The sequence below is a fragment of the Equus quagga genome, chromosome 1 (assembly GCF_021613505.1).
Source record: "Equus quagga isolate Etosha38 chromosome 1, UCLA_HA_Equagga_1.0, whole genome shotgun sequence".
NCBI lineage: Eukaryota > Metazoa > Chordata > Mammalia > Perissodactyla > Equidae > Equus > Equus quagga.
The window spans coordinates 84,389,968-84,414,394 of NC_060267.1; the positions used below are offsets into that span (position 1 = coordinate 84,389,968).

Here is a 24,427-nt window from a genome sequence, read left to right on the forward strand (position 1 = left end):
TATTAAAAATTCAGTAAATCAAGTACTGTAGATGTACTAATCTTCAGAGGACATGGTCTGGGCTTTCCTGTTTCCCTGATGTAGGAGAGAGAACACAGAAGTAAACACACATTTTCAGGAAGCTATTTGATCTTGCTTGGTGACCTCCTCATATCTTTATATTTAACTCTTTTTTTTTTTTAAGATTTTATTTTTTCTTTTTTCTCCCCAAAGCCCCCCAGTACATAGTTGAATATTGTTCGTTGTGGGTCCTTCTACTTGTGGTATGTGGGACGCTGCCTCAGCGTGGTTTGATGAGCAGTGCCATGTCTGCGCCCAGGATTCGAACCAACGAAACTCTGGGCCGCCTGCAGCGGAGCACGTGTACTTAACCACTCGGCCACGGGCCAGCACCTATATTTAACTCTTGATGAGTGATCTTGGTCACTCAATTTGCCAAAATAATGAGTTTATTTTTAACTTTTGCTCACTCTTATTTTGACTGGTATATTTAGTCAACAAGTTATTGAATCTTGTTGACATATTTACTCAATTAAAAAATGTATATGGTGGTAAAATATACGTAAATAAAATTTACCATTTAAATGATTTTTAAGCGTACAGTTTCATGGCCTTGAGTACATTCACATTGTTGTACAACTGTCACCACCACCCACTTCCAGAACTTTTTTATCTTCCCAAACTGAAACTGTACCCATTGAACAATAACTCCTCATTTTCCTTCCCCTAAGCTCATGGCAACCACGATTCTACTTTTTATCTCTATGAATTTGATGATTCTAGGAATCTCATATAAGTGGAATCATATGTATTTATTTTCTGTGACTGGCTTATTTTACTTAGCATAATGTCTTCGAGGTTCATCCACATTGTAGCCTGTGTCAGGATTTCCTTCCTTTTTAAAGCTGATAACATTCTATTGTATGTATGTACTACATTTTGTTTATCCATTCATTTGACAACAGACACAGATTGCTTCCATCTTTTGGCCATTGTGAATAATGCTGCTCTGAACATGGGTGTACAGATATCTTTTTGAGATCATTCTTTTAATTCTTCTGGATATACACCCTGAAGTGGAATTGTTGGATCATATGGTAATTGTATGTTTAATATTTTGAAGAACTGCCATAATGTTTTCCACAGTGGTTGTACCATTTTACATTTCTACCAACAATGCACAAGGGTTCAATTTCTCCACATCCTCACCAACACTTATGTTCTTTCTTTCTTTTTTATAATCATGATACTAATGGTGTGAAGTGTGTTTACATGTTGAGCACTTGTTTTGTACACCATACATTTCTTTAATCCTCCCAATAATTGTGTAAGTGGTGCGTTCATACACATGCATGTGTATGTGTGGGTTAGTGGGTGGGAGGGAGAGAGATTAGGAGAGAGAGAGTGAATGAGTGCAACAATTGGGATAGTAAAGAATCAGACACAGGCACTTAAGCAGTCTGGCTGCAAGGCTGTGTTCTTTTTTTTTTTTTAAAGATTGGCACCTGAGCTAACAACTGTTGCCAATCTTCTTTTTTTTTCTGCTTTCTTTCTTCCCAAATCCTCCCAGTATATAGTTATATGTTTTTTAGTTGTGGGTCCTTCTAGTTGTGGCACATGGGATGCCATCTCAGCATGGCCTGATGAGCGGTGCCGTGTCCATGTCCAGGATTCGAACCAGTGAAACCCTGGGCCCCCGAATCAGAGCATTCAAACTTAACCACTCAGCCATGGGGCCGGCCCCTAAAGCTGTGTTCTTAATGGGTAGTCTATGAGGTTGCTCACTAGGATGTGGACTACCCCAAAGGAAGGGACTGTGTATTATTTAGTGTTCTCTCCCTAGTGCTTATCATAGTGTCTCCACATGCACAAAGAAAAAAAAAAGAAGAGGGATAAATCCTTCCAGATTTCTGGAGAAGGTGAAAGCAATGCAGTGAGATTTGTGTGTACATTGTCACAGTTACGTGGAGAAAGTATGTGACCATACGGTAATTGCTATGCACAGTGTTTCTAAGTTACTGGCATTTCCCGTTTCTCTTCATTCCCAGAAGAGAGAAAGCAGCATGAGGAGAGAGAACCAGAGCAGTGTGTTCAAGTTCCTTCTACCGGGACTCCCCATCCCAACAGAGCAGCAGGGCGTGTTCTTTGCCCTGCCCTGGTCATCTACCAGACAATGGTGCTAGGGAAACTGTTCATCATTCTGCTCATCAAGCTGGATTCTCACCTACACACGCCAATATACTTACTCTTCAGCCACTTGGTCTTCACTGATGTCTCTTTCTCATCTGCCACTGTCCCCAAAACGTTAATGCATACCATCAAAAGACCATCACCTTCACAGGGTGCATTTACCAAATATATTTTCTAATATTGTTTGCTTGTCTTAACAATTTCCTTCTTGGAGTGATGGCATATGGCAGGTATCTGGCCATCTGTGCTCACTCCACTACACAACAGTTATGAGGCAGGAGCTGTGTGTCTCATTACTAGTTGGGTCCTGGTTCTTCAGTTGTGCACATGCCCTGTTGCACACCCTCCTCTTGGTCCAACTGTCCCTCCATGCTGACAATACCATCCCCAACTTCTTCTGTCACCCCAGTGCACTCATAAGACGAGCTGCTCGGACATCTCCCTCAATGAGCTGGTCATCTTCACTGAGGGAGGAATGTTTTTCATCCTACATTTGAGTAATGTCTTGGGCTCATATATCCCAACAGGGACCACAGTCCTGAGCATCCTCTTCACCAGGAAATTCTTTAAAGTCTTTTCTACCTATGGCTCCTGTCTCTTTGTAGTGTCTTTGTACTATGGGACCATTGCAGGTGTTTATTTTTTCCCCTCATAAGCCATCTCCAAAAACAAAGACATAATAGCTTCTGTGGCCTATATGGTTGCTCCTGTGCTGAACCCCTTCACCTATGGCCTGAGGAACAGAGATATGAAACTTGCCCTAGAAATATTTTTAATAATTTCAAGTTCTTTATGTCATGATCATTCAATGTATAGCAATTACACATTCAAATGAACAAGGAATCTATCAAACCTGAGCAAACATTGTGACTGTCCAGTTGAATCTGGGCTGCACATACCACACAGGGAATTTGGCCTTCCCCATGTCCCTCTCTGCTGATATATACCAGCTTTCACTACCCATACTGACATCAATGATTCCAACATCTTATTAATTCTTAGAGTACATTAGGTCTTATTCCAATGTGCATAGGGCTTGGTGAGATGAGAGGGATAGTGAGGATGCCAACTGTCAGGAGTGAGAAGGGAGCTCCTTCAGTCCCACCATCTCCAAGAGAACTCTGCATTTCTCCTTGGCTTCCCAGAACAAAGGTAAAGAGGCAGCTAAAATAAAAGAGTATCACAGAAAGTTTTGCTTACATAAATTGAATTTCCAGTTTTTGAAATCTGACATTCCCACAACAAACTTTCAATGACTCAACTTCATTTCCTGAGAAGTATGGGTTCATATGAGTTTGTCTACCCTTAGTAAATATATATAAATGATGGGATTTTGAAAATTTGATGTTTTATTCAATATTTTAGTTACTTCTAAGAAAAGAATGTGAGGAAACCTCCTGGGGTGTTAGAAATGTTCTATATATTGATCTAGCTGGTAGTTACAATGAATGCATACATATGTAAAAATTCATCAGGCCAAACATTTTAGATAAATGTACTTAATATGTGCATACTAGACATATATATAAAAAGAGAGAAGGGAGACAATGTAACAAACTATGACTATGATTTTCTGAGTGAAAGTAAAAAAACGTATACAATATAAGTCAAGATATACATGTATAAAATGAGTGTCATTGTCCTTGTTAGGGGATGCTCCCATTTTTCCTACTTGTTTTACTCTTTCCTCTCTAATGAGTTCTGTCTTTTGTTTGCATCATAACTCACTTAAACAAAAGTCTTCTTTCTTCTTGCATTATTCTCAAATATTTACCAGCAGGTCTTCTCAAAATCCATCATCTTGGGGATCTCAGGTGAGCACAGGTGTGAGTGATGAATAGAACATGGTGCTGAGTTATCACAGCCTACCTAGGATGCTCAGAAGCTAGAAGAGCTGGAAGAGTGAATGCAGCCAAGTATTTGAGAGAGAACTGAGGATCCAGAATGAGAAGTGACTGTACATACACAAGCATCGCACTCACATAAGCCTTAATAAGAATGAGAGCTTACTTTTTAACAAAAGCAGCAACAAAAGATTGAATAAATCAAAAGAAAAAGCGTGACATCTTTACTAGAGTGTAAAAATAAGATTCAACCTAGAATTCTACATCAGCAAAGATATCTCTCAAAATTGAAGGCGAAATAAGGACATTTTTAGAAACAAAAACTAAAAAAAATTGTCAGTAGACCTATAGTACTAGGATTATGAAGAGGAATTATTTAGGCAAAAGGAAAAAGATTACAGGAAAAAGTTGAAAATTAGAGAGATTCATAAGATTGGTAAATATAAAAACAAATATTGAATGAACTGAAAAATACCAATAATAACAATATCCTATGGAGATTATCTGAATAATCATAAGGTCACACTTCTGTGAAAATAAATTTGAAAATTCAGTTGAATTCAATAATTTCCCAGGAAGATACATATTACCAAAATTGACTCCTTATGACATAAAAAGCCTAAACACATCAATTTCTGTAGAATAAATGGAGAAAGCTGTTAAGAAATTTCTCCATAAAATAGAACCAGGCCCATATGATTTCGTGGGGAATTCTCCCAGTGGTCAAACACCTGACAGTCTTCATGCTGCGTGAATTACTCCAGAGCATTGAAAATAAAGGAAACATCTTAATTTGTTTTATGGATGAAACAAATACAGCATTGATGTGTAAGCATGATAAAGAAGTACAAAAAGAAAATTTGAAGTTGACAGTAATTATGACTATTCATGCAAATATACTCAATAAAATATCAGCAAATAGAATACAACACTAGATTAAGATAATAGTCCATATAACCAAGAGGGATTTTTGCAGGAATATGATATTGATTCAATGTTAGGCAATCCTTAATGTAATACAACATTTTAAATCTCAGATTAAAAATCATGGAACTTTCTCCGTAGATACTGAAAAACACCTCAACAGAATTTGATAATACTCAAGAAAGATAGTAGATCCTCTCTTAATAAAACATATATTTTACATGGAGTATATATTAGATTTAAATATATTTTACTATGTATAATGTTATCTTATGTATATTATTCTACATAAGACGTATTTTACATATTTTATATGTAATAAAATCTATAGTCACACAGGCAACATCTTACTTAATGGGAATCATTAGAAGTATTTCCTTTAAGATCAGAATGAAAGCCAGAATGCTCACTAATCAACATTTTGGTGAAAATATTGGCCAATGCAACTAGATTAATGACAGCAAGTAGGTCATATTAACTGGAAAAGAAGAAATAAAATCTTCAGATGACTTTACACATACTTTAAAACAGGAAAAAAGAAGACATTCTGGAAGCAGAAATTATATGGAGTACTGTAACTGCACAGTCAGTTAAAGGGAATGTGAGTGGTCCTCAGGAGTTAGACATTTGTCAATCTTGCCTCTTTTCCCCTGGATTTTTCTTCACCAGCAAACTCACACGTTGGAAGATTAAACTCCCTGTTCACCAGTTCCTCCATTTTTATAATTTAGTCTGAATATGAAATGGATCACAGCTAAACAGACCCAACAATCGCCAATCCCCTTCCAAAAATGGACAGTTGTGTGTCATCTTCACAGTTAAATTGATTTGGGTTCAATACCCAAACTCTGTTCTGTTCCTGTGATGTAATCTGGTTTGCCACCTCTCTCCCATGATCGGCCATGCTCCCACAGTGTAACTACTCTTTTAAGATGAGGTTTCACTTTATTCCCTTGCTAAGGCTAGCGTACTTAGTGTCTCTTTGTAGTACTTTATTGGGTAAATTTCTCACCTAGACTCAGTCCAACATTATCATTCAATTTTCTGTGCAAAAATATTGATGTTGCACCTTTGAATTCAAGGTCATGCTCTGTTCCTTTGAGATAAGTCTCCAGGTGTGAAATGTTTGAAAGAGTCTTTTTTTTTTTTTCATTTTTAACTTCCACAACCCAAGCCATTATGCCACACTGGGCGTGGTATTTGGACCAAGAAAACCAACTGTTTTTCTCAAGTCACACGAGAGATTGCAATCATTTTTGTAGGCCATTCCTGTTGCAGAGGAGTCTCTGCTACAATGAGCCTGCCTCTATAACCTGTCAATAACTAGTCCCAGGCTTCTGGCCCTTCCTTTATTCCTCTTCTTGTCATGGTTGAGTAAACTTCCTTCAAATCTCCAGATAAGTCATCTAACCTTTTAAATAATATTCTTCCTTAAAGTTTAATAACTAAGGTCAGTTATTTCAAACCAGTCTATAATCTAAAGCAATTAATACATTTTACTTTTATAATTTTAACTCTTATCTTATTATTCTCCAGGTGACAAAGATATCTGTGAGATGATACGGAAGGATCTCCAGGACAGATTGTTAATGTGAAAAAGTAATGTGCCCAAGAGTATCTGTAGCACGTTACACATTGTGTAAAAATGAAATAAAAATAAGAAAGTATACTTGGATCTCCTCATTTGAACAGAAGGAAGCAGGAAGAAGTCAGAAACTAATGAGTTTGGTTTCCTACAAGTGCTGGGTGTGAATGTGTGGGAAGGCTGGGGAGATGGGTATACCTATTTGTATATTTTGACCAGGTTATCTTTTATCTGCTCAAAAATAAAGAAATGAAAAGAATTGGAAACATAAAGAATAGAATAAAGACAGAATTAGTGTGGCCATCCCAGCAGCATAGTGGTTAAATTGATGCTGTCCACTTAAGCTGCCTGGGGTTTGCAGGTTTGGATCCTAGGCATGGATCTAGTTCCACTCATCAAGCCATGCTGTGGCAAGGCTTTAAAATATAGGCTAAAAAATTGTCCACATTAATTTACAAGACTGAATTATATTCCAGTCAGCACTTAATTATTCATATGGGTATTTTCCACTTCTAGATTATCAGGAGAATTCTTTCCCCTCAGATTTCAGGCTGCATTCTCCCTGCCACCCAGCATGTGGCTGGGCCCATCCCACTTAAAACAGAGGAAGATTGACATAGATGTTAGCTCAACAACAATCTTCCTCAAGCAAAAAGAGAAAGATTGTCAACATATGTTAGCTCAGGGCCAATCTTCCTCACAAAAAGAAAAAAAAAACAAGAAGAAGGAAAATTAATTTAACTATATTCCAAATGAATAGCATGATTAGACAGAGGACAAATTAAAATAACTTACCCATGTAATTCTTGAACACAATATTTTGTGTATATACCCTCACAATAAAGAAAAAAAGCTTTCAAAAATGTTGAGCTACGGTTAGTAATATTGTCATCCACAGTGATATGGGTTCAAGATTCTGAAATTACTTAATATGTATCCTAGGATTCAGCATAAAAGTCAAAATATTTTTGAAGAAGGAAATTATTCCTCACTGTCTTGGAAAGGTATCACATACCTGGGAAAGGAGAGGCAGGAGAGAACTCTGTGGTGGCACTGGAATTGGAGGTGTAAGTTTGTAATCATGGTTTTTAATACATATGTGAATAGGCTAAAATGTATGAGTTACACATCAATACTTATTCTACTCTCAACATTCATTCATTTAACTCTATTCCCAACTCGGTTTTTGTGAGTTACTGTTTTTGTTGCTTTACTAGTTTCTTATTTATACTTCATAAACCTTGTAAGTAATGAATATCCTTAAAAATTTTCTCTGTTGCTGCCATTCTTCTCTAAAAGGAATCCAAGTTTCTTAGCAAAATGCCTTATTCCAGGGCCAGGGCCAGGAAACACAAAGATGATCTGGGAACATTTCGTTGAGCCTGAAAGAACGAAGGGCTCAAGGAATCATGGGGACACAGGAGCCATCTCAAGGGGCTTCCAAATCCTTAACGTGGTATAATTTGAGCTTCAGAAAGGATAACAACAAAGAAACAAACACATCAAGAAGGAAAACAGATTGGTAGTTACCTGAGGGGAAGGGAGTGGGATGAAGGCAAAAGGGGCAGATGTGTACAGCGACAGAGAAAAACTAGACTATTGGTGATGAACATGATGCAGACTATACAGAAGCTTAAATATAATAATGTACACCTGAAATTTATAAAATGCTATAAACTAATTAGACCTCCATAAAAAAATTAAAAAGAGGCCCAGTGGTGTAGTGGTTAAGTTCGCACACTCTGCTTCAGTGACCTGGGGTTCACAGTTTCAGATCCCAGGCTTGGACCTACATACCACTCATCAAGCCACGTTGTGGCAGCGTCCCATATACAAGAACTAGAGGAAGATTAGCAACAGATGTTAGCTCAGGTCCAATCCTCCTCATCAAAAAAAAAAAGAAAGAAAGAAACCACAACCTAATGGATTATGACTCAGAGATTAAATGAGAATCTATGAATTCATAAAGATATAAATAAACTTAAAGAAAAATAAATGTTGAAAAGGGAAACGTCTCATACAGAGAACTAATACATGTAGAAAGATTGACGGAATGAGAAAAATCACCACTTGGCCACCACAATTGCAATAATTGTTTCAGGCCAGAATTGCTTGATTCTAATTAAATATGATATTATATTGAAATTGTAAGGATAAATAGCATGTTTATATAGTCTCAAAATATCTATGCAAGTTATATTTATTAATTTAAAAGGTAAAAATGGTACCTTACAGTAGAGAAACCTGGTAAACACCACCTTAATCAATTGACCAAGATTAAAATTGCCGTAATTGAAAAAACTGCTATCAGCTGCCTTCTGATAATATGCATTGTGGCATACCTGCCAAAGAACTATAGCCTGAATCTGAGACACACGCATACTTGTTTAATAATAAAGCAAACTTCATTAAATATTAATGTTTGGAGAATCTGAATGAAATGTATATGAGAATTTTTTGTACAGTTTTAAATTTTCTGTAAGTTTGAAATGATTTCAAAAAAAGGTTAAAAAAATTTGCCCATATTTACTCAATAAGAGAGAATAGAATATACTACAGGTCCAGCACTAAATTTAAAACTGGCAACCAGGCAGACAATTATGATCTTCCAAAATATTCTCCTTGTAGCCCCTGTCAGAGACAGAATATGAACTGCTGAACCATAGGCAGGACATAGGAGGAGAATTCTATAAAATGTCATCCTTGCTCTCTAAAAGTTTAGATTCTCTATAATGAAACTGTAAGGCAATTTTACACCAAGAGAAGTATGTCTGTAGAATAAAACATATCTACATATTTGCCATCCACAAATTGGCACATAAATGTGTAACTAGAAAATGTTATCTTTGTGAATGTGTGCTAGATAGCTTCCATTTGCCCCTCCAGATCCATTCTCCAGCAATCTCTACCCTGTTTTGTCTCAGAAGTCTGACCTTTACAGATTGTATCAACTGGGCTCCCTGGCCCTTTGGATTTGGCCAATGGAAACACAAGCAAGAGATCAAAATGCAGAAGCAGAGAGAGGTGGGGGCATTTATTCTGTTTTCCTCCATGCCTGGCCATGGGTTGACAGTGACTATCCACAGCTCCTGTTCAAGGTTCCTCACCTGCCTCTACACGTCTCACCAGGTTCTCATAACCACTCCCTCCCCTCGCACCTGTTTCCCACTGCTTCTGGCCCTGGGTGCCTCACCATCCTTTAATAGTTTCCCTTAAACTTTCCAACAGTTTGGAAACAAGCCATTATTACAAATTTTATAAAAAATCCTTTGTCCCAGCTGGAGCCATGCCCAAGAAGAAAGGAATCCAAGGCATTTCTGGCATCAGGGACACAATCCTCTCTGGCTTCTGGACATGCAACTCCCCAAGGTGCAGCAAGAATGTGGCCAATTAGCATATGGTGGCTCCTCCCTGACCCAGAAGCTTGGGGATTTTGTTTCTGTCCCCTTGACTGTACTTAAAACATTACCTTTTTGCTCATTGCTATGCACTTTTTTACAGAACATGAAAGTCCATAGAAGAGCTGAGGTCACAGATATATCTCCTTTTTGTCTGGATACTGAGTCTCCTGAAGAGAAGCTGAGGATTTGGGCAACAGTCTGGAGCAGAAGGTGTCTCAGGTCACCAATGATGAGCACAGGTCAGAAGGAGTGGGAAATCTGCACTTGGCAATGGATCTGCATGTGTGCTTGTGGATTTGTGTGACTTTCTGTTCATGGATGCGTGTGCACGTGTGTGTATACTTGTGTTTATGTTGTTTGATAGGTGTGTGTGTCTGTGTGTACTCTGTACCTGACTCAGACCCTGATTCTTTTCCTGAGTTAGACCCGATCTGGGCTCTGTTTTAGCACATGCAGAAGTTATCAGCCTCCTAACACGTGTTGAAAGCCCTCTGATTCACGCCTGTGTTCTTATATACTTGTATCACAGCTCAGGAGATGAGAGCTCAGGATTGGGATTGACATTGTTGTCTCTGAGGCTGGAGAAGAGGATGCCCAACCTCACCATGGAACCCAGGTCAGAGAGGGCTCAGACCTCTGCTCAGCAGTGTGTGCTGGTGTATGTGTGAGCCATGTTTGTAGGTAGCACACCCATGTGTGAGAGTAGGAACATATATTTTTTGTTTTTGTCTGTGTGTTTTTTACAATGTGTATATTACCACATGCATGGGTTACTCATGGTGTTTTAATGACTGTGCCTGTGACTGAATAGGCTTAACCACCCCACATTGACTGCCTTCCCTGGGAAGAGTAGGGGTCAGAAGGGGCCAATGCACATCTCTCAGTGATGGAAGTGCATGTGCTACTAGTGGTGTGAGTATGTGCCTGAGTGCATGTGTGTTGTTGGTGTGTTTCTTCTATGTGGGCTTGTATGTTTTCAGTGGCATGTATGTATAGTTATGAGCTATGGATATATGGTGAGTTGAGGGTTTACCAGGTGCGGCATGTGTCGTGTGTTGATGCGCATTGTGTGTTTGTGGGTGAATGGTAAATCATTGCGTGTTGTGTATGTCCCACTTTGCCTGTTATTTATGACCTGTATGCACATATGTGTTTTTACTGAACTGAACCACATACTGGCTATCCTCCCCTTATGATGGGAACTTGTCACAGGTGACTGGAATCATCAAATCAGCTGTGTGTATGTTTGTGTGTATGCTTTGTATGTGTGCTTGGGGCTTCTGATTTTCCTCCATGACTCAAACATTTCCTTTAGTACCTTCCTCTGGAGCACCACTGACTGAGATAACCTTAGCACCAAGCAACTCCCTATTTCTGAAATGAATCTGCTATGATTTTTATATACCTGAGTATGGCTGAATCACTCAGAGTTCTTTAAGCCTTCACTTAATGTCCCAGGTAAAGACACATTTGGCATCATGCTGTATGAAGTTAGAGTGAAGAACCCACATCAAATGGCAGGGAGAACTTGGGAAACTCATGTAATTTCTTGGCCTCAGTTTTCAGTCTATAAAATGGAAAGAATTACATTTGCCTCATGAAACTTACAGGCCCTCAATAAATATTATTGTTTTAATAAATGATAATGAATGAGAGAGTCTTGTGTCAATTGGAAAATAGGTAAAGAAGTGAAGGGAACTATCTAGGCAAGGAACTAACAACATTTTGAACTACTTTGGCTTCTTTATAGCCCTAAAGCAACACCGGGTGTCTTGTACTCCTAATCAATGATGGGGGAAGTTTCCCTGTGCATTGGTGAGAGCACAGGCTCTCATAACACAGATATATTAGATAGAACTGCATGAAGAAATCAATATGTTATAATTTTAACCTACAGGAAATGGCAAGATGTAGAAATTATATCATTTATCTTACTGTTTCCTAAGAGTTAAAATAGGTGAGAGAACATTCGTTCATAGTGCAAATGGAAAGATTTTTTTTAATCTGGTATTGTATGGCCGATGTATGGATTTAGTTAGGAAATGTAGGTAAAGTCCTTAGCCTAGTACTCAAATGTTCACCAAAATGTTCACCATTCTTATGAAAGATAGTTTGTGGGCTACTCTGGTTTGGGAGCTATTCTGGCATCAAGTGGCTTTATATGTCCACACACTTTTATAAGGACCATGACTTTACACCTGTAGGTCACTGGTACCCAGCCAGGTTCACAGGAGGAGCATGACAATGCTCCAGCAAGGCCACCTCAGCACTGGAGTCTCAGGTTACTTTAAAGCAGAAACAAATGATACCAGTTTTCTGAGACTCATCTACTATTTCTGCCACAGTGAATTGTTACAATTTGGCTCTGTCTTGCTATAGTGAATTATCCCTCTATGCTCATCAAGATCTACATTCACAGAGGACAGGGACCTTGCCTTTCTGTTCACTGCTGCGATCTCAGTGCTTAGTACAGGTCAATGTTCAGACTCAATGTTTGAAAAATAATGGTTGAAGGAAACAGTGAACATTCTCTTGCTTCTGTGCAACAAGTTCTTGTTGGCCGCTTTTGGACATAATGTTTTCATTGAGCCAGAATGGGATAAAGCAAAGAAGCATGCATCCACAGGCATGAGAAATTAATAGGAATGTATTTAAAAATCCATTGTTTTCCCAGAGAATTACAGTATGAGATATGACAGTTGTGATCATTCATTCTCGGGTCCTGTGATTCCCAAACCTTCATCATCCCCAGCATGTAGAAGAATACTATGAGGCTTGAAAACCAGAGCACCACGACTGAATTCCTCCTCCTGGGGCTCCCCAACCCACCAGAGCAGCAAGACATGTTCTTTGCCCTGTTCCTGGGCATGTTCCTGACCACGGTGCTGGGGAACCTGCTCATCATCCTGCTAATCATGCTGGATGCTCGCCTCCACACTCCCATGTACTTCTTCCTCTGCCACTTGGCCTTCTCTGACATTTCCCTTTCATCTGTCACAGTTCCAAAGATGCTCATAAACATGCAAACTCAGCAACAATCCATCTCCTATGTGGGGTGCATTTCTCAGTTGTATTTTTTCATAGTTTTTGGTTGTCTTGACAATTTACTTCTTGGAGTGATGGCATATGACAGGTATGTGGCCATCTGTCAGCCGCTCCACTACACAACTGTTATGAGGCAGGAACTGTGTGTCTCATTAGTAGCTGGGTCTTGGTTCTTAAGTTGTGCACATGCCCTATTACACATCCTCCTCTTGGTCCAACTGTCCTTCTGTGCTGACAATACCATCCCCCACTTCTTCTGTGACTTCACTGCACTCCTGAAGATGAGCTGCTCAGACATCTTCCTCAATGAGCTGCTCATTTTCACTGAGGGAGGAATGCTCATCATCTTGCCTTTGACTAGTATCTTGGCTTCTTATGTCAGTATAGGCACTACCGTCCTGAGGGTCCCCTCCACCAAGAGACTCTTTAAAGTCTTTTCTACCTGTGGCTCCCATCTCTTTGTGGTTTGTTTATACTACGGGACACTTGTAGGTGTTAATTTTTTCTCCTCATCATGGGGCTCCAATGACAAAGAAATAATTGCTTCAGTCATGTATGCAGTATTCACTCCCATGCTGAACCCCTTCATCTATAGCCTGAGGAACAGAGATATAAACCAGGCCCTAGGAATATTTGTCAATAGGGCTAACTTCCTTAAGCAACAATCACTAAATCCTTTTATTGCAGTCGTGAGCAGGGTGAGATGCGCCTCCTAAAATTATTGTATAGTTGACAACTCCATATAACTTTAAAAGAATATGCATTCTATTGTTGTGTACAGTGTTGTTAATATGTCAATTAGGTCAAGTTTGCAAACTGAAGTGTTAAATATTCTTTAATGCTAGTTATTTTTTCTGCTTGTACACCATCATTCATAAGATATGCACAAAATCTTATGCAAAATATGTCACACAATTATAACTGTGGAGTTGTCTTTTTCTCCATTTAGATATGTCAGTTTTTGCTTATGTATTTTTTAAACTATGTCATTGAGTACATGCAGATTTAGCATCGTGGTCTTCTCCTGGTGGACTGATTCTTTGATGTAGTGGTTTGCTGAAGCTGGCTTGCATTGGCTTCAAGTTGATTGTGCGTATTTCTTCCCAACTCCACATTCAATGAAATCATGTTGGTAGATTTAAATCAGATATAATAGGAATAATGATGCTATGGAAATTGTCAAATGCTACTAAGTAAGGCTTCACAAAAGAGAGAGAGAGAGAGTCATTGTTTATGCATTTAATAGTACATCGTTGCATTTATAATTAAGATATTATAACTAGGAGATATTTCTCTTAATTTCTGGCAATGGCTCCTACTTTAACATCTCATCTACTTCTTCTGATATTAGTATAGATATATAAGACTTCTTTTGATTAGTGTTTACATGGTGTTTATTTTCCATCACTTTACTTTAAGCTTTTCTATGTCCTTATGTCTGTTAAGTGTCTGTTGTTAACAGTGTAAAGTTGGGTTTTGCTCATTTTATGTAGATAGACAATCATTATATTTCTGGAGAATTTGATCTATTAACCTCTAATGTCATCAGGATGTACTTGAATTTACATTCTCCATCTTACTATACATTTTCTATTTGAGACATCTGTTTCATATTTATTCTTTCTCCGTCTCCTTTTTTTGATTAAATATGCATTTTGTTATTCCATTCCCCCCATTAACTTATTAATCATACATTATTATTATTTTATAATTTCTTTATAATTTATAATTTCTTTATAATTATTTCTTACTTTCTCTTTAATTTTTTATTGTAGTATAATATACATAAGATTAAATTTACCATTTTAACCATTTGATGTATATGATTCAGAGGCATTTAGTACATTTATCACCACTATTTCATTCAAGGACTACAAAAGGAAACCCTATAAAACATCAATTCAGTTGAGTACTTTGTAGCTGTGATAAAGTAATGAGAAAGATATCTATGAAGCAATATGGAGGGATTTCCAGGATATATTGTTAAGTGGAATAAATCAATGTGTAAAAGAGCCTGTACAGCATGCCACTGTTTTTTTGTAAAAATTAAGGGGAAGTAAAAGATACATGTATCTGCTCATTTGAGCAAAAAGAAACACAAGAATAAATCAGAAACTAACAAAGTTGCTTACATGCAAGAGGTGGGTGGTAACAGGGCAGAAAATATGGGGAGATAAGTGTATTTATTTATATAGTTTTGACTATGTTATATTTTATCTATTAAAACATAAATAGAAGTGGGTGGGGAATAAAGCAAAACAGAATAAAAGAAAACAAGTGAACTTAACTGTATTGCAAATTACTACCATAATTAGACTAAATGGGAAAATTAACTAACCTCTGTAATTCTTGAACACAGAATTTTGTGCATATACTTTCACAGTAAAGAAAAACTGTAAACAAGCATTTTGAGCTGCAGTTAGCTTGTCATTAACAGTCATATGGCATCAAGATTCTGAAATTGCTTAGCATGTATTTAAAGATTCATCAAATGAGTAAATGTATTGTGGAAAGGGAATACTCAATTTTGGTGAAAGGTGCCATTAACATGGAAAAGGAGAGGCTGGAAAGAACTCTATTGTGTCGAGTAGAATTGACGATATCAACTTGAATTATGATTTTTAAAATGTATAGATTCAAGAGTATGTACTGTACATCAATATCTATACTATTCCCATCCCCCATTCTTTCTACTCCATTCCTGACCCACCTCCTTTGGGTAACCATTCCTCTACTTTATTAGTTTCTAGTTTCTACTTAGTGTGTTTATTTTTATATATTTCCTAGCTGCATCCTCTTACGTCATTTATAAACCTTGTAAGCAATTAACACACCTAAGGCCAATTTACCCTTTATTATTTTTCTCTAAAAGGAACCAACGTTACTTAGAAAAGTGGCTGACTCCAGGCCGGAGCCAGGATGTGAGGACTGTCCAAGAAAATTTTGCTGAGCCTGAAAGTAAAAAGTGCTCAATAAATCACGGGAACACAGTAGCTAGCTTGAAGGGGCTCCTACAGGGAAATCTTGAATAATTTGAGCTTCAAAACACCAAGAATGATTGTGACCCAAATAAATAATAATTCACAAGTCTATAATGATATAAATAAATTGATGAATAAAACAAACGGAGTGGGGCTGATGGAAAATTCTTTCTTATAGGACAATACAACTGATAAATGTAGAAGAAATGATAGTGTTAGAAAATCACCATTTGGCCACCACATTTCTTCATTTAAAAATCACCAATGGATGTTAAATATAGTGGGAGAAAATTTATAAGAAAAAGGTTATGGTTATATAGTCTCAAAATATCTACCAAAATTATACTTATTAATTACAAAGGTTAAAATGGTAACTTTAGAGTAGAGAACCTGAAGACGCGACCTTAACAAATTGATCAAGGATAAAAATCACTAGAAACTGGAAAAACTGATAACATGTGCCTTCTGATAATATGCACTGTGGTAGATATGCCAAAAATATACGCCTGAAATGTGCATACAGACATAAATAAACATAGTAAAGTGTTAACCATTGGGAAATCTGGGTGAAGCATGTGTAGGAATTTTTTCTATCATTTTTACAACTTTTCTATAAGTCTGAAGTAATTTCAAAATAAAAAGTTAAAAAATCCTTGGTCCCAGCTGGAGCCATGTCCAAGAAGAAAGGAGTCCAGGGCATTGACGGCATCAGGGACACCATCCCCTAACACTCAGTCCCTCTGGTTCCAGGACATGCAGCTCCCCAAACGGCAATGAGAAATTAGCCAGAAGATTGGGGACTTCATTTCAGTCCTCTCGCAGATAATTAAAACATTATCTTTTGACTCATTTCTCTGGAGCTGCTTAAGGCTATGAAAGTCTGATTTTGTAACCCTTTGCTTTCACTGAATTTCCAGGCATCGTGCTGTGTGAAGTTAGAGTGCAGAATCACCATTAAATAGTGGGGAGACCTCGGGAAAGTTACCTAAGTCCTTGGCCTCAGTTTCCACACCTATGAAATGGAAAGGATTACAGTTGTCTCGTGAACCTTATAGGCCCTCAGTAAATATTTATTGTTTAAATAGAAATTCATATACGTGAGAATTTTTTGTGAGTTGGAAAGGACATAAATATGAATGAATGAAATTATCTAGGCAGGGGACTAAGAATATTTTGGGCAACTATATTTTCCTTGCAGCTCTAAAATAATATATGGTGCTTGGCTCCCCTGGCCAATAAAAGGGGAAGTTTCCATGTGTAATTGTTAAGACCATGTACTCAGATCACACTGTCATATTAGATTGAACCACATAGCTAATATTTAATAATTTCTAATTTATAGCAAATGGCAATACATATACAGTAATTTGAGACACCAGTGCTGAGGCTTTGTTGGACCATTGTCACACTCTTCCTGTGAATTTCACTGGGTGCCAGTGACCAACAGCTGTAAACTCACGGTCGCTCTAGAAGTGGATGGTCATTTAAAACCGCTGGTTGCCAGAATAACTTTCAAACCAGAGTAGTGCACAATCTTTCATAAGAATGGTGAATATTTTGGTGAACATTTTGGGTACTAGGCTAAAGGACTTTGCCTACATTTCCTGATTTAATCCACACATCAGGCTTACATACCCAGATTTAAAAAATTCTTCACACCTACAGTAAGAGTTTGTGTTCTTTCACCCATTTTAGCTTTTAAGAAATAGAAACACAAATGATATAACTTCCACAGGCACACAATAGTACAGTAGAGGACAGAAATGGCACCCACACACACATCGACATATGTGTGTTTATAAAATCTCTAATATACATGGCAGATAATACATAATATACATAGTAGATAATATATATAACTATGTAACTTTGTTACACTAGGCCCCACTTATCCATTTGAAATGTGTTTCAAGACCCCCCCAGTGGATGCCTGAAACTGCAGATAGCACCAAACTCCACATATACTATGTTTTTTCCTATACATACATATCTATGACAAATTTTAACTTAAAAATTAGGCAGAATCAGAGATTAACAACAATAACAATAGAACAGAACAATTACAATAATACGTTATAATAAAAGTTCAGTCTCTCTTACAAAATATCTTACTATACTGCCCTCACCCTTGTATTGATGATGTGAGATGACACAATGCCTACATGATGAGATGAAGTGAGGTGGTGTTAGGCTGCCATTGACCTTATGATCCATCAGAAGGAGGATCATTGAGCCATGACAGTGGTGATGGTTGGATGCCAGGAGTAGACGATGTCTGGGGTTGACTGAGGGGAACTGAAACCACAGAATGTGAAACCACAGATAAGGGGGGATTACTATACTTTAAGGAGGAAACAACTGTTATTAGTTTGTGGAGGCTCATCTACTTTTCCGCCACAGTGAATTATTATGACTTGGCTCTGTCTTGGTGTAGTTAATTATCCCAGTTGCTCATGAAAAATATACTCATAGGAAAGAGGGACCTTGCCTTTCTTGTTCACTGCTAAATTCTCAGCACTTAGTAAAGGTCTATGTTCAGACTCAGTGTTAAATAAATAATGGTGAATGAAACAGTGAACACCCTCTTACTTCTGTGCAACAAGGTCTTGTTTGCTGCTGTTGGGTGTGATGGTTTCCTGGAGCCAGACAGGGTTAGAGGGACGATGCATGCATCCACAGGTGTAAGAAATTAATAGGAATATAGTTAAAAATTCATTGTTTTCTCAGACAATTACAATATGAAATACATGGTCTGGTCATCTTTTCTAGGTTCCTGAGATTCCCAAACCTTCTTCATCCCGAGCATAAATAAGCGCATTGTGAGGCCTAAGAACCAGAGTAGCATGTCCGAGTTCCTCTTCCTGGGGCTCCCCATCCCCCTGGAGCAGCAGGACTTATTCTTCACCCTGTTCCTGGGCATGGACCTGACAATGGTGCTGGGGAATCTGCTCATCATCCTGCTCATCAAACTGAACTCTCGCCTCCACACCCCCATGTAATTCTTTCTCAGTCAAGCCACTTGGCTTTCACTGATGTCTCCCTTTCATCTGTTGCTGCCCCTAAGATACTGATGAACATGCAGACTCAATGCCAATCTATCAGTCATGCAGGGTGCTTGTAGATGTATTTCTTTGTAATATTTGGTTGCTTTGATAGCTTTCTCCTTGTAGTTATGATATATGACAGGTATGTGGCCATGTGTCACTCTCTCCACTACACCACCATCATGAAGATAGAGCTGTGGTTTTGTTGGTGATTGGTTCCTGGGTCCTCTCTTCTGCAATTGCTCTTTCTCATACACTCTTACTAGTCCCACTATCCTTCTATGCTAATAGAATCATTCCTCATTTTTTACGTGAATTTGCTGTCCTGCTTAAGCTCTCCTGCTCAGATACCTCCCTCAATGATCTGCTCATCTTCCTTCTAGGGGTAATGTCTGTCTTCTCGTCATTAAGTAGCATCTTGTTCTTTTTTGTCCTTATTGGGGTCTCTGTTCTGAGGATCCCCTCTACCAAAGGGTTCTGCAAAGCCTTATCCACATGTGGCTCCTACCTCTCTGTGGTGTTTATGTTCTATGGGACAATCATTGAACTATGTTTTTAACCATCATCCAGACATTCAAACAACATTATTGCCTTAATAATGTACATGGTCATCACCCTCATGCTAAATCCCTGTATTTATAGCCTCAAGAACAAGAACATGAAAGGGACCTTTGCAAAACTCATCAAAAGGTTGAACTCTTATTATAAGTGGCGATCACTCAGCCAGGATAATTCCCCAAAGGGTCTGTTAAATTTCCTTCCTTAAGATATTGTGTGCTAACCATCCTTGCCATTGACAACTTCCCAATATTCATATCAAATTTGTTCTCCCTTTTTGACCTGATTAGAGACCGTTTCCTATCTCCTTACATTGCCACCTATATTTAATGATCCTGCACCAAATCTCCAGATACACAGATGTCCCTGTGCTACTTACTGTCATTCGGTGAACTTTGCATCTCACTCATTAGGGTTTTTGGCTATTTGCTTTTCTTTGTCATTCTTACATTAACTTGACTGTCGTGATACTCTTTCATATCTGTTTTCTTAAAGTACAAGAATTATTTATCTTAAGAATGAGGAATTATATGTCAGAACAAGTTGTAGAAATGTATCGTTTTCAATAGAACTAACAGTAGCTGGTATATGTATTATTCTCTAAGCCCTTAAAGCTCATTTAAGTCTCACCACAACCCTTCAAAGCAGATGATATTATGTTTCCCATTTTACAGGTGAGGAAATCAAAGAAAATATGAATGCACCAGAACTCAAACAGAAATCTGTTTGATTAAAACTCGTGCTTTTAAAGTGAACTTATTTTGCCTGTTCAAAGAGAGGACTTCACAATCCTCACCTCCTTCTCTTTCACCTCTTATTAGCTTTGTCAGTGTACCAGTCTCTGGGAAAAGGTTTCTTCAGACCAATTTTTTTTCCTGCATCTAGCTAAGTGCCTGTCATAAATATTAGTCAATATTTTAATTGTTTTTCTTTCCTTTCCCTTAATTCCTTTTTTGCCTTTTCTTCTTTCCTTCCACAAATATAACTGAGTTCTAACTCAATGCCTGGCATCATAGTGAGCACAAAGAATAGATGGTCAAAAAGAGAGCCCACCTAGATACCCAACATGAAGCACAGAGGGAAAAGTGGAAATAAGACGGACAGTGACAATGTGCGACAACTTAAACAATATTTGTATATTGGTATACTTGAAAGAGATGGGAAGGCGCAAAATATTTGAAGAAATAATGCCTGAAAATTTACAAGTTTGATGAAAATTGCAAACTCCCAGATCCAATAAGGTCAATGAATCCTAAGCCATAAAAAAATCTGAAGAAAACTATAGTAAGGTACATCATAATGAAATGTTCAAAAGCAAAAATAAAGAAAAAGATCTTAAAAGTAACCAGAGGAAAAACACATATACACACAGTAGAATAAAGATAAGGATAACAAGAGATTTCTCACCAGAAAAATGTAGATGTGAAGACAGTTGAACAACATATTTAAAGCACTGGAAGAAAAAATTGACCTGTCTTCAATTCATAATCTGCAAAAATATTTTCAAAAATTAAAGTATCAGAAAGACTTAAGACATAGAAAAGCAGAGAGAATTCACCACCACCAGACCTGTATTACAAGAAATGTGAAAGAAGCCCTTCTAGAGGACCACAATGAATATCAGATGGAAATATGGAACCAAAGAGAGCTAAATAAAACACCAGAAATAGTGGTTATGTGGGCAAAAATATAAGATTACTCATTATTTAAATATTTTAAAAGATAATTGTTTAAACAAAAATAATAACATGGTACTGTGGGTTTTATAATTTATTTCTGAGGAAAATGCATGAAATCAACAGCTAAAAGTTAAGACCAGAGAAATAAGTATTCTATTTTAAGCTTGCTAGACCATGCATCAATTTGTTTAATATCATTTGAAGGTAAACATATAGTGTGCACATATGACTTTGCATATAACACAAATAACTATAGGTATTAAGCCAACAAAAGAGATAAAATGGAATGATAAAGGATATTTAAAAGAAGGAAGAAAAAGAGGAAAAATGGAACAGAAAATATATGAGACAGATAGAAAACAAATTTAAAAATGATAGACTTAGATTTAACCATTTCAAAATGAAGGGTAGAGATTGTCAGATTTATTAAAAAACAAAAACAAAAATGCAAGACTCAACTATGTTGCCTAAAACAAATCATTGTAAATATATAGCCATAAATAGTTTACAAGTAAAAAAATTGAAAATTATAAACCATATCAAAACAAATAAAAAAATCTGAAGTGGGTATATTAATATCATAAAAAGCAGTTTTCATAGCAAGGAATATTCTCAGGGATAAAGAAAGTCATTTCTTAATGATAAATGAATAAATAAATCAAGACGATATAACAATCTTAAGCATTTGTACTACTAACATACTACTAATAACAGATCTGACAAAGACATTAAGGAAAAACGTAGCAATAAACCCCTATGCTAGCAAAGACAAAAAGTCTCAAATCATTGACCTCAGCTTCTATTTTAAAAAGCTAGAAAAGAGAAAAGCAAACAAACTGCACCCAAATTAAACAGAACACACCAAAAAAAGTATAGATCAAAGCAAAGATCAGTAAAAGAAATAATGGAAAGCAACAGAAAAATGGTGCAACCAGAAGTTGATGCGATTAGAAGGCAACAAAATTGATAAAACTCTAGCAAGACTGGATCAGTGAAGATAAAGAGAAGATACTAATTACCAATATCAGGAATGCAAGGGGTCCTATCACTACAGATTCTAAGGATATTAAAGGAATAAAGAGGAAATGTAATGGATAACTTTCTGCTGATGAATTTGGCATCTTAGATGAGATGGAACAACAACAAATAAAGAGACAACCTACCAAAGCTCCAAAAGGAAGAAATAGATAACCTTAACAGTCTTGTATCTGATAAAGAAACTGAATTCATAGTTTAAAAAACTTTCACAAAGAAAAATCCAGGCCCAGTATTTTACTTGTGAATGTCATCAAACATTAAGATAGAAAGAACACCTATTTTGCACAAACTCTCCCAAACATTAAAGAGGAGAGAATCCTTTCCAACTCATTCTATGAAACTACCAATACTCTGATACCAAAACCATACAAAGACACTATCAGAAAACAAACAAACAAACAAATAAACACTACAAACTACCCAGCCATAAAAAAAGACAAATTCACCCCATTTGCAAAACATGGAAGGACCTGGAGGGAATTATGGTAAGCGAAATAAGTCAGCCTGATAAAGACAAACACCAGATGATTTCACTCATTTGTGGAATATAATCAAATACATGGACCACGAAAACAGCTCAGTGGTTACCAGGGGAAGGGGGGTGGCGAGTGGGTTTGGGGGTGAAGAGAAGCGCTTATGTGGTGACAGTCAAGAAGCAATGTACAACTGAAATCTCACATTGATGTAAACTATTATGAACTCAATAAAAAAAAAGACTACAAACTAATGTCCCTCATGAATATAGATGCAAAAATTTTAAGAAAAATTTTGGCAAATTAAATCCAACAATATATAAAAAGGATAAGATATCATGACCAAGTGGGTTTTGCCCAGGAATGTAAAGATTGTTTAAATTTCATAAATCAATCAATGAAACTCATATCAAGTTAAAAAAGAAAAAATGTTTATCTCAACAGGTGCAGGTATAGAATTTGACAAAATCCAAAATCCATTCCTAATAAAAACTTGCAGCAAACTAAGAACAAAAATAATTTCCTCCACATGTTTAAGGGCATCTATGAAAACTTTACAACTAAAGTCATACTTTATAGTGAAAGGCTACTTGTTCTCCAAGATCAGAAACAAGACAAGTATGTGTGTCACTTCTATTCAACATTGTACTAGCAGTTATACCCACTGCAATAGGGCAAGAAAAAAGAAATAAAAGGCATCCACATTGGAATGGAGCAATTAAAATTATTTTTATTGCAGAGGACATGATTATCTATGTAGAAAATCCAGAGGCATATAGAAAAATGTTACTATAAGTAATAAGTGACTTTGGAGAGATTTTTCCTTACATTAACAATGAGCAGTTGGAAATGGAAATTCAATAACAGTACCATTTATATAGGGTCAAATTCATGAAATACGTAGAAAGAAATCTAACAAGATGTATAAGACCTTTATACTAAAAATCACAAATCATTGCAGAAACAAAGTAAGAAGATCTAAATAAATGTAGAGATACACTGTGATCATGGGTAGGAAGACTCAATATTGTTAAGACGATAATTCTCCCTAAATTGGTCTATAGACTCAATGCAGACTCTTTCAAAATCTTACCAGGCTTTCTTTCCTTTTTTTGGTGGAAATCGACAGGCTAATTCTAAAATTTTTATGGAAATGCAAACAACATGGAATAGGCAAAACAACTTTGAAAAGAAGAATTAAGTAGAAACATTGCCCAGTTTAAAACCTGATAAGAAAGCTATAGTAATCAAGACAGTATAATATTAGAATAAAGATTAAAAATAGAGAAATGGAAAAGAACAGAGTCTGTAAACAGATCTATACATGTGTGCACAACTGATTTTCCACAAGGGATCGAAGGCAATTCAGTGGAAAAAATACAGTCTTTCAGCAAATGATCCTGAAAGAAGTGAATCGCCATAGTCAACAAAATGAATTTTTAGCCAATCCTTCCACTGTATACAAAAAATAAGATAAAATGGACAATATTCCTTAATATAAAATCTAAAACTATAAAAATTATAGAAGAATGTATGGGATGAAATTTGGGGCTAATTAACAACGAAGGGAACAGGAAAGAAGGGAGGAACTGATACACTGCTCTAAAGGGATAACACATTTCCCTTCACTGGCCTCAACCCCATTTTCTAACATCTGGTCCCCAG

The 24,427-nt window shown here is 36.9% G+C and overlaps 1 protein-coding gene across 1 annotated transcript; it reads left to right on the forward strand.

Moving 5' to 3' along the window:
• Window positions 1-12,694: 12,694 nt before the first annotated feature.
• LOC124247889 (olfactory receptor 1J4-like) lies at window positions 12,695-13,705 on the forward strand. The gene has a single exon (XM_046677720.1). It carries the CDS (start codon window positions 12,713-12,715, stop codon window positions 13,703-13,705), a length of 993 nt encoding a protein of 330 aa, XP_046533676.1. The 5' UTR covers window positions 12,695-12,712.
• The last annotated feature ends 10,722 nt before the right edge of the window (window positions 13,706-24,427 follow it).

Bases quoted from the DNA above. Each gene is read 5' to 3' on its own strand.
- LOC124247889 (XM_046677720.1), top strand. From the start codon at position 12,713: ATGAGGCTTGAAAACCAGAGCACCACGACTGAATTCCTCCTCCTGGGG.